Source organism: Sceloporus occidentalis, unplaced genomic scaffold (genome assembly GCF_023333645.1).
Source record: "Sceloporus occidentalis isolate IW3139 unplaced genomic scaffold, rSceOcc1.0.p SCAF_63, whole genome shotgun sequence".
Taxonomy (NCBI): Eukaryota; Metazoa; Chordata; class Lepidosauria; order Squamata; family Phrynosomatidae; genus Sceloporus; species Sceloporus occidentalis.
Window position 1 is genome coordinate 2921752 of NW_028317043.1, and position 11998 is coordinate 2933749.

The 11998-nt window shown below is 40.0% G+C and overlaps 1 protein-coding gene across 1 annotated transcript; it reads right to left on the reverse strand.

Annotated features, from left to right (window-relative positions):
- Window positions 1–2195: 2195 nt before the first annotated feature.
- LOC149287189 (poly(A) RNA polymerase, mitochondrial-like) lies at window positions 2196–11998 on the reverse strand. Its single transcript, XM_089493183.1, has 9 exons — window positions 11896–11998; window positions 10417–10583; window positions 9087–9308; window positions 7574–7798; window positions 6071–6282; window positions 5254–5480; window positions 3379–3471; window positions 3223–3296; window positions 2196–2516 (listed from the first exon to the last, which is right to left on the reverse strand). Exons 1-9 carry the CDS (start codon window positions 11996–11998, stop codon window positions 2196–2198), a joined length of 1644 nt encoding a protein of 547 aa, XP_089349309.1.

The window sequence follows — 11998 nt, forward strand, 5'->3', positions numbered from 1 at the left end:
TTTTTTTCAGAAGAAACTTAGAATTTCTGAAACAGTGGATTATAGTAACAGTTCTGTAAATATTATTGCAGTGTTCTAGCACCCCCTGCTGATAAAAATGTTCATTACAGCTAAAAAGCAAAACTTTTATGCAGCTGAGAAAAGGTGCTGTAAAGTAAGAATCTTTTTAATAACAGACATGTTAATAGTTTATCATTTTATCATTTAACATAATGCAATGCAAGGGAACATACAGCCACAGTCATTAACTACCATAGTTGCTCGATTATAAGACGACCCCCCGAAATATGAATATTAATTTAGAAAAAAAATGAAAAAGCCTGAATATAAGACTACCCTATAGGAAAAAAGTTTTACTAGTAAATATTAATTCACATGTAAACTATTTTTTCATATTTAATAAAAATGATGATTGAGAAAAATGCATTTCTTGTTTTCATTTCCTTTTATTTGCCTGAGGCTCCACACTAGAACTGTGGTTAGTTCTCCAAGATGTTTGGAACAACCTACCTTCCAAGTTCCTTAACCCCTTCAATCCCAGGGGTTTTTGGTACCTCAAATCCCGGAGCAATTTTGCCATTTTTGTGCTTTGTCGGCAATTATTCTCTTACACCTAATTTTTGTATACATTTTCCCTTACAAAATTAGGTAAAGTGATGGAAAATCCCCCCCCCAAGCATATCAATTCAGGTGTCCTAATTTATATAGATTTTCCATACTTTCCCAGCACTTATAGGGAAAATACTATAAGGTGTACATTATTCGTAGAATTTTTATGCTTATGGCTTAACAAGTTTGGGGGTTGTGAACGGAGGCAGGGGGGGTATACTGGGTAGATGTTGTGTTAGGGCAATGTAAGGTATTGGTATCTTTTTTATATATTTTTTTATACATATATATATTTTTTTTAAATGGTTAGAGGTCCTCTTAGGGACCTCGTGAACATGTTATTAATGCCACAATTACATCACTTAGCTCACTGTTTAAATCACTAACCATTTTTTTTTCTCTGTTTAATTTTTCAGCATGGGAGGAGGGTGAGAAACATGGTTTCTTACTCCCCTCCCTGCAATCCCCTGCACCAATCTCTATACAGTGTCTGTGCCTCATTGGATTGGATATCGCTGCAGAGTGTGGTCAGACCCTGCAGGGGATATCCTGTCCTCCGATGACCTTCTGGGTGATGTCAGCAGTGACGCAACGCGGAAGGGAATGCCTGATTGGCGTTTAAAAATGCAAAGCTGTTATATGAGATCGGACAGAAGAAAGCCAGCGGAAAAAAAACATGGCCTTGAAAAAGACACCGCATGATTTGTATTAACGCATTAAAAATTAAAGAAGAAATTCAATGCCTAAAAAAAAACAGCAATATTTTTTTTGGAGCGGGGAGAGGGGATACACATCCAAAACAATTAGCTAAATTAACAGAGTTATTCATTACGAAGAAAAACATTGAAGGTTCAAACATGTGTACGTGTTTGTGCCATTCTTTGTACACATTACACACAAACTCTAAAAATCAGTGTTTCCGGGAAAACGGTAAAAAAAGTTACTATGGTAATTTCACCACTGATTTCCATACATTGCTACATCACCGTGGATGTCATATAGTATATGCTGACTGCCTAAACACGCCAGCACACAGAAGCCCCATGTTCATAGGTGTCATGTTTGGATGATGACCCAAAACAAGTCTGATTTGTTGTTTGGGTCAGTTTATCAAACTGCTGAGGAAAAACTGCAGACTAAATGGGCTGAATGGTTCTTATCCGATGTCAAATTCATGTCATGCGGAGAAAATTCTATATTATTATTTATTGTTTTATATAGCGCCATCAAATATGGACAAGGAAGGCACTTCTATACTAATTCTACCAGCAAGGATGCCACAAATTTCAACCATGTGGATAGAAGGCTTATGCATTTTTAACACACGTACTTCTGAACAATAACCCAACAATTTTATTAGATTTGTCCAACATTTTGTTGGGTCCCAATATAAAAATGAGTTACATATGAAAGGAGTCATTAATTATTTTATACACACTAATTCAACACCACGTCTGTTTACAAAAAAAGTGTTTTTGAAGACTTCAGGTTCATTTGGACAGTTGGACATCTGAAGTTTGGGCAGAGTCATCATAATAAATCAACATCTCAGAGTTTAGTGTACCATCGGATTTCCTTACAGGCAGCTACCTAGCTTTCCCATCAGTCTTCAAAGACTCCAGAAGACTTTTGACTCTGTCGCTCGCCATGCCTTTCTTCCGTTTCCTCTTTCCCTTCCCAATGCCCTGAGACAGTGAAGGCAGCAGCAACGCAGCCAAACCCCAAGGATGATTGTCTCTTTCCGAAGGACGGTTCAATTGTTCTTGTGAAATCCAGACACTTTCTCGTGTTATAGCGACAAACCTTTCCAACTGGGTTTGGTTAACGTTCTTGCTTATGTTTAGTGTCTGTTCAAACGGATTCTGGATGTATAAAGGCGAAGAATCAGGCTTGTTTTGTTCCTTTCCCTGCAGACAAATTAAGAGAATATAGGATTTACATCCAGCTGACCCTGGAATATTTTTGGGTTTATGGGCAAGTTGATGAATGAGAATCATGAAGCATTACAACCTACACTATGCATTGTCAAGGTCCAAACTTTGTAGCAATCTCCATCCTTGCAGGACGAACCCACTAAGTTAAGAGTAGTTCATGAATTACATCACATTAATTCAACTAAGCAGGGATAGTTATGCCAATCCTGCAAGACATCATCAAAGCTGGCCCTTCACGATACACACAACGTCACCGAGTTTAAAGGTTTTATTCTGAATAGACTTCATTAAGGTGCACATGCTTAAATAAATTGGAATAAATATCTTAACCTCCCTGGGAGCATAATGTATTTTTAGATAGCTATTCCAGTTTTGAGCATCCTAAAAAAAAAAAAAAAAAAAAAAGGGGGCATGGATTCAGGATTAAAGTAAGTGGCACCAATTTTAAGATGCACTTGGGGAAGAATACACACAGCCTACCTGTGGGTGCATTGTCTACAGTAATGAGAATTCAAGAAAGTGATAGGTTCTCATAGTACTATAGCCTTTCACCTGGAAAAAAACTCCTGTGCTAACACTGAAACACAGATCAGCCTCTCAGTGGCACAATGTAATAAATTTAATCAAAAGGTTCGTGAGACATGACTACATGGGAAGAGAAAAGAAGTACAGATTTTACCTTTCGGATATTGATGCAATTCTTAGTAAAATCGAAGTTTCCATAAAATTCAAAGAATTCGCTGAGCAGTAAATCTAAGAAAAAATAAAGTAATTCATTAGGTTTAGTCTTGCAATAAAACAATAAAAAGTAGACTTTTACAAATCAAGTACTTGCCTACAGATTCTGAGTTTTCAGATGGTTTGATCTTGTTAAGATTGCTGACAAATGTACAATCATGACCATCAACAATATGCTTGTCTTCTTTACCTAAAATAAACAAAAAACATTATTTTTTTTAAATATGGTAGACTAGAATCTAAACCATGGAACCTGGACGTCTAAACCTGTAATGTATTAATTAATGCAACCATTATCACATTTCCATAACAACCAAATAAATTAAATGGAAAATTAGGAAGCCAGTTACGCTTATAAAATATGGATCTCACGCACACACTAGACATTATATACACACACACACACACACACACACACACACACACACACACACACACACTACAAAAGGATAGGTTTTTAAAAAGCAGATAATCTAGGTGATTTAAAGGCAATTCTACCACTTCAGCAATGGGAGATGATGAGAGATAAATATATATATACCGTATTGGCTCGGATATAGGCCGCCCCCGTATATAGGCCGCACCCTAAAAGTTTGGTGCTTTTTTAAAGAAAAAGTTTTTTTCTTTAAAAAAGCACCAAAAAACATACTGCCACTCTGCCCCCCCCCGAGATATGCTGCCACTGTCCTCCTCCCTCCCCGAGATATGCTGCCACTGTCCTCCTCTGCCCCCCGACTGACTTACCGGAGCTGACTCCCGGGTGTCTTGCGAGGCCGGCGGGGGACATCTACGCAATACGCGTATACAACTTCCGGTGCCGGATGTGCCGGCACCGGAAGTTGTATACGCGTATTGCGTAGATGTCCCCCGCCGGCCCCGCAAGTCTGCTCCGGTAAGTCAGGCGGGGGGCCAGAGGTAAAACGCATCGTGCGGTTAGACAACCGCACGATGCGCTTAGACAACCTCCCGTGCCGGTACCCCCCCCTTGGGAAGTGCTGGCAGGGGAGGCTGTCTGAGCGTATCGGGGAGTAGGATGCAGGTCCCCTGCACCGCTGCGGGGGATCTGTATCCTAACCCCGCTGCCTGCCCGGCGCCCGGGACTGCATGTCCCGGGCGTCGGGCGCTAGACCCCGAATATAGGCCGCACCCCCACTTTAAAGACTTAAAGTGGGGGAAAAGTGTGGCCTATATCCGAGCCAATACGGTATATATCTTTACGTTTAGTGTGTCGTTACGCTTTAATTACATTATTTTCACTTCCATACTTCACTTTGAATTAATTATGTCTGATAAACTTATTTCACCTGGTTTTCATTTCTGTTTATTATTTATATCTGTTGCATTTGTATGGTTTTTGTCAACACGAGAGATCTTTCCTGCGTGTGTCAGTACTGGCATAGTAGCAAAACACAATACCAGGGATGCCAGCACTGCCAGTTCAACCATTCAGCTGCTTACGTTGTTACAAAGTGATCCTAAAGTACTTTTATCAGCTACCAGACATCACAGCTGTTTGCAGGTAAAAGTGATGAGATTAGGATGTCAATCGACTGCCGATCCCCCTTCTGATGCAGAAGACTTTAGGATGTATTACTACATCTATATGACTTAAGGGATGGTTCTACGGGGACGTAGCATTACACCATTGGTCCCTAGGCACTGCAATCCAATAGCTTGGCTCCTATAGCAAGCCATAGTGTTTAGTTCCCTGTATGAAGGACAAAATCTGACAAAACATAGGTAAAAGAGCTGATTTGCCCCTGATGATGCAGGTTCTCAAGTCCATAGTTAAGGAAATGTGCAAAGACCCAGTTAAGGGGGGGAAAGCAGGGCAAAAGTCTGACATCAGGCTGGAGTCATCATGCCCCCCCCGCCCCTCTAATCATCAGGGCAAGCAATAGAATATCTCTTAGCACCTTACTGTGCTTTGTTTTGGGGAGATTCTAGGTGAAATTTTGAAGTTTTCACTTGCCTGAAAGGTTTTTTAGTTGGTCCAGTGTTGGTATAATGGGGGGACGCCTTTTCTGGAGGAAAAATAAGATCATGGTGGTAAGAGAGAAATTTGTTATCCATGCCCCTGGAATGGCACTTGTTACTCCATGGACACGAGCCCAGCATCGTAATGTGAAGACTAGAGGTCTAACTCTGTGGTCGCAACGGCCATATAAGTAAAGCAGCTCGGAACTTCTCAAGGCAATTCTAAGGTAAAAAGAAAAACAATGCAAGATAAGTCTGTGGGTTAAAGTAATTGGCAGCTCTATCGCTGATGGAGTATGAATTGCAGTAACAAATACGCCATTATTCTATGACTTGCCCAAACAATTCAACTGAATATTCACACATAAAGAAATATCTCCAATCTATTCAAGCAAAATATTTCATACAACAAAACTTATTATGTCTTATAAAAACCCCAACACAAAAATACAATAAAAAAAGCTAATCTGCTTTAAAGCATTCGTAAACTAAATCCTAACTTTAGGGACCAGCTAAATACCTAGTAAAGATCCCTTTGCATCTCACGCCCTGGTCACAATGTAAAGAGCGATTTAGCCCCCGTATTCTCCAATGTCTGCTCAGAACACCAACATATACATTTTCAACCGCAGAAAAAGCTTATTTGTATTTCATTTAATCATTTGTAAATATAATATATTGGTGACATTCATTTGCACCAATGAGCAGTGCAAAAAAACTATGTGGAATGCGTCAAAAATACAAACAATGTCAAAACGATTTGCTACATTATCGACAGAGGAATGAGATCACGACCGACTAGTTTGCGTTACCTGTTGTCTGCTGTGAGATCACATTGAAGTCCCGCAGGCTGATGCGTAAACCGCACTAAAGGACAACGTGCGTTTAATATTTTCTGAACCCCCGTACATCCTGGGCCAAAATTGTCTACACATTCTCCGATGACAGAGAGGATCCTCTGCGTCATTACTCTCCCAGACGGAACGCGCTTCATCAAATACTCCGAGGTAAAAGGTCCTGCTGACTGAAGCACAACAATAGAAAAGAAAATTATAAAAGTTTTTATCAAAATGTTATTTTATTATTACAATGTTATTTTTCTATTATAATGTTACATGGCGCTTCCATGATAGAAGAGTACCATAAAGTAATTGCAGTTCCTGTTTTGATGTCATTGCTATTGTAAAGTAAAAAGTGAAAGACAACCTCCCCTATCGGTCTTCATGATATACGACGGGTAACTGCCTTATTAATTTACCTTTGGGGTTTAAGGGGAAGTCTCTTGGGGGGTGGCTTTTGTATGCATAGACTTGTAGGGTGCCATTGCAGGTAGCTCTGATATTTTGGTTCCATTACAAACCCAAACATCACAGAGAACAGATTCTTTACGGTTGTGCTAATTATGTCCTGCTTATGTTAAGAAGGTCCCTTTTCCTCATAGACTGGGTGATTAAGACCACAAGGCAATTTGATAGAAGCCTTGTGTTTATGTTGTATATCGGGCAGGAAAACACGGACCTCACAGATACCCTGAAGACTTGACCCATTCAGTTGCCTTAGGACGTATCGGTAAGTCCTTAAAACCTGAGCCAAGAAGATGTGAAATTTGTGCAGGTTCATCAAGTACAGAAAGGATGAATTACACAAAAAAATCTGTTCTTTAAGTTTTGAAAACTACAGTGAATTGTGTCTTACAGCTTCACTATCCTTTCAACCATAAAACATTATATGCCAACAGTAGGCAGCACTTATGTATACAAGTCTGGAATCGTATAACTGCAATCCTCAGTAGGATTGGTGAACGCAAAAAGCATACGTTAATGTACATGTTTCAGAAAAAAAATGCTAAACAAAATACAGAGGAAGTGTCTCAGTTACCATGTGATGAAGAACCTGATTGTCTGTGTTGATGATTATAAGAGATTAGCAATAAATCCCTTGTGTGCTGGATAGCGTACCTAGCACATTGGCATTAGAACACTTAACATCCTTAACACAACACACTTTAAGGAAGCTTTATTCTTTCAAACGGAAGTTGCTACATTACATCTAAACACATTAGTCACTTACTAGACCTGAACGGATGACATGAAACCTGAAAGGCAAATAACTCTTAAGGTGACGTACATCACACGCTTTGAATTCATTATGAGCGGCGAAAGAGCACAAAATATACCAAACTTTAATTTAAAATAAATTGGGATGAACCAACAGAATATCAAACACTTAAAGCAGATCTGCCACAAGGTTATGTATGAGCTTTCAATGAAAAGCAAAGCCAAAACATTAAAGAGTTAAGCAAGCCTGCTGCTTACCTTTCCAGTCCCGCTTTTCCCAATGGTATCCAAATCTAAAAACAGATCCAAGTCACAGCCCAGTTTGCCAAAAGAATTCACCGTGGACCCATAGGGATTTACTGTGGCTTCTGGAAAGTAGGCAGCGGCTACATGCCTTATGAGTGAAGACACGAGGAAGCGGAGACGTATATTCTCGTCTGTTAGCTGGTATTCCTCCATGAGTGCCTGTGCCTGTTCATTCACCTGAATGGGAAATAAAAATTAAGTTCATGATCATGAGTGCTACAGCACAAGTTAAGAACGAGAGGTAAAACTGAGTGCCATATACTGATATTTATAAATGCAGTATATTTCGCAACATATAATGATTTTTATCTAGGCATTCAAATCAAGACTCCCTAAAATTATCAAACTGGCATCTACATTTTGCATAAATTAGTTAGAAAATTACGTGCGTGTCAATTGTAGAAGATCGGAGGAAGCCAACTGTGTAACTACAACTCCCATGATGCCTTTCTTGTTTAAAGATGTCCCTTTCATTAACAGAACTGAAGTTACACGGCACATAATTCCCTTTTGGCTGCCCTTGCTGTAATTAAAGGGACACAGCCATCATATGGTCCCTTCACTTTTTCACGTGGATGGAGGAATTCTGCAGAATGCTTCCATTTAAATCTGCCCCTTCCGCTCCTGCAGCTAAATGCCTTGGTAGGAGATGTGTTCAGCTGAACATTTCCCCCTGCATGTGATCTGCTCACCTCCAGTTAGCTACAGGGTTAGCTTAGTGAACGGTATGAGCTGGGTCTGTTAAGATCCCAATGCTAATGTGTGGAAAGTGATCCGGTTGACTTCAGTAGGAGCAATTTCCTGCCACTGATTGGGTGCTTCAAGCAGCCAATCAATGGCAAGAATAGTCAGACCATGAAGGAGGAGAGCTGCTGTAGCTGAGCGGCATCTTTTGTGTGTTTTTTTTTTTTTTTTTATATTTAAGAAAAATGAATATTAAAAGATAAGTATAATATGCATTTTTCCATAGAGGAGGAGTCAGTGCCATTAAACTGCTCCTTTTAATGTACCTTCCCTACTAGTAACATTAGAACAGTATAATGATTTAGTGATTTAAGATTCATTGTATTTCTTTTTCCTTAAACAGCAAAGACGATTCATTACTTCTCCTGAAATCTGAATTACAGAACAAATGGCAACAAAAACAAAAACATCTACCATAAACTAGAGGGGAAAAGGTTTAATGGTAACGTCAGAAAATATTACTTTACGGAAAGGGTAGTGGACGCATGGAATAGCCTTCCAGCAGAAGTGGTAGATGTTAATACAGTAAAGGCATTTAAGCAAGCATGGGATAGGCATAAGGCCAAGCTAGATATAGGATAAGGGCAGGTACTAAAGGAAAGTACTCAGAGGTTGGGCAGACTGGATGGGCCTACTGGTTCTTATCTGCCGTCACTTTCTATGTTTCTATGTTTACCTGTAACTAAAAATTCAGCAGCAGATATGGGGGTGCATCACTCACGTTTTCAGCTTTACATAACTTCTGAATTAATTCATTTACAGGAACCGCAGCTTGCTTAAGGCAGTGGACCGGGACACGATCCATCGCACGCTCTGATTTGAAAACGAAAAGTCGGGATTTGAACGGTACAATGCATTCGTCGTCGGCGCGTGGGACATTGGTTGCAGCGCGTAATGATTCTACGCTTTCTTTTTCCAAAAATTCTACCACCGCATGGGTACCCTTGACCAATACAAAGAACATATTTAAAAGATTGTCAACTCGATTATAGGTGCAACAAACAAAACCATATAATAGAAAAAAAACATGAAAGACGCGGGAAATTACATACAATGGAGTTTATTCACTAAGAGAGTATATAGTGTGTTTGCGAGAGAGTTGCTTTTCAGATCCTTCACTTGAAGGCCCAACAGCAGTGAGCTTCTGCTGCAGGAAGAACTTGGCCAGCCCTGTATAATCTATAGTTAAACCAGTGAGACATCTCCAACCACACTGAATTAAGCATTATACAGGGCCAGCTCATCACGGCACACTGGAGAAACTTGCTAGTGTTGGCCCCTCATAATGAACTCTGATGTGAGGGAGTGATGACCTCAACTCTCCCTTTAAAAGGAAGAAACTGCTATGATTAGCACATTAACACCAAACTGACAAAGAGACACATACTCACATCTGCACAACAGACTATATTACCCTGTATCAGCATAAAAGGCTGTAATAAAGTGCAGTATGCGTTCCGTGATGTAATCAATCGTGACGTACAAGCAAACCCAGTATCAGTATCACTGGAACATTGCGCAACAGGAACAAAAAGAGCAAGCTTGAAGATATACAAGTATAGCGGGATTATTCCGGGATAGACGCGCACTGCAGTTGTTGTAATGCCTGCTCTGACGTGTACTTTAAGGAGAGAGGTGTACCGACGGCGAAATAGAATGGAATTAAATATATCTAATAGGGTTTATTTCCTACACAGTGAGTAAAAACAAGATGATGAACTTCTTCTTCCTGCATTAACTATTCGATACTCACTGCCAGTTAAATTTTCACAAACACTATGTTGATGAACCACTCTATCGTGATGGCTGGAAGATCACTTTTAACAGTATATTATGCAGGCCCTTCATTATGCATTAAGTGAATATAAAGAAAAATTTTAAATCAACTAAATAAAAGTGAATAAATCCCTAAGTGTCTCTTATAAAGTTACGTTAAGACAATATGGGCAGATTTGCACCAATGAGCAAAATACACGTTACATTTAAGCAGGGCTGTTTTTCTAAATGGGTATTTAGAATTGTATTTTAATTTTTATCTTGCTGATACTTACATAGCTTTCATAAAAGAAGTGACTGGCTACATTTCCATATTGCGATAAATACTTCAAGAATTTATTTTCGTTAATATTAGGAGGGCAGCTAATTAACACCGTGTGTTCCGCCTGCTCTTGTCTTTCTTTTTGAAGATCTGTGAAAGTTTTTCTTGCCTCTTCATGATCTAAAAATAATCAAAAGGAAAAAAAAATAATATTTACTACTGTAGGTGACAGAAACGCGAAGGCAGATAGTGCCGTATAGACACAAACCGATGAAAACAAGAAATCTTTCTGCCAACCACAGATGAAAACTACTACTGTATTGATACTATATAGACATCAGAAGCCCAGGATTCAAAGAGAAAGTACATACTGCATACCATTTCAACAGAAAAGTAAGAATAGATGGTTAAGGGTAGTAAAGAGTAATATCGATGCTCTGCATTATTAAAGCAGAGCATCGATAATTACCCATCACAGGTAATCACAGCCCTGTAGACGCTTAGTTTAGCCACGTGTGCTTATACATTGCTGTATGAGCTTGGTTAAGGTGTGTTGATAAAAGCAGTTAGGTAAAGATATGCACGATTTGAGATGATGTAATACACCTTTGTATTCCCCCATTAGTTTACTGGCCACTTTAGAGGCCGCATACAAAGCACCCACTTCCACGGCGATAAACTGTGGCGATAGTTACAGAGCAGCTCAATAAATAGCAGCGTACGGCTCTCAGCTCAGGACTTTATTTCCCATTTAACGTTCATAATGGAATATTGCAGAATAACCATACTGTTATTCTGCAGTACCTTTACATTTCTACAAACATGACATCATGGAATTAATCTGCATAATTTACCAATCCCAGGGAAGACCTCACGGACGATCTGAATATCAACGCCATTTATCCGCTGCTTGTATTTGTCACAGGGCCCATCCGTCTCCTCAAACCATTACTTGTTGGGTGTAACAGTAAAAGCCCACATCTCATCCAACCGGCCCATGTCCTTCCTCTACCACCAAGTATGAGATGTAGGCAGCAGACAGCGCTTAACAGCTGCCTGAATCTTGGGTGACACAGCAGATGTGGCAGACCCTGGGCTACCCGAGCCAGAGCAGATGGCCAGATTAGGACCAAAACCCCAACAGCTCCCTCTTCCTCCCCTGGTGTCCCTTGCTTCTAAGGGTATGAATGTATCACAATAATGCTTATAGTCCAAGGCAAATCAGAAGGTCTGCTTATACATGAAATTGTGTAGATGCACAATAATCGTGTTAAGACAGGAAAAAATACAATTGTGGATACCGGAAGTGGAATACTTGCATTGGGTGACAATTCTTGTTTTTTACAAAAGACTCTGATATAGTTCAGCGTTAAATGTCACCGACGAACACACACACGTGATGTGAGAGGGAGCAGCACTTCCCTTTTTAACCCTATATGGCCATAAAATAACACCAGGTTACCGTAATCTGTACGCTGTTTCCAGGCCTCACCTGTCGCCTCCTCTGCCAACGCTTTTTGCTGTCTTCCGCCGGCGGTGCTCAGAGCTCGGCTGGTGACCCTTGCCAGAGAGCGGATTCTCACGCAGGCCGCCAT

Excerpts from the sequence above, each read along its gene's own strand:
- LOC149287189 (XM_089493183.1), bottom strand. The coding sequence starts at position 11,998 with ATGGCGGCCTGCGTGAGAATCCGCTCTCTGGCAAGGGTCACCAGCCGA. Across the intron at positions 5,481-6,070 it reads GATCTCACAGCAGACAACAG|AATTGCCTTGAGAAGTTCCG; the intron begins GTAACGCAAACT and ends TTTTTACCTTAG. Across the intron at positions 2,517-3,222 it reads ATTGCATCAATATCCGAAAG|GGAAAGGAACAAAACAAGCC; the intron begins GTAAAATCTGTA and ends ATTTGTCTGCAG.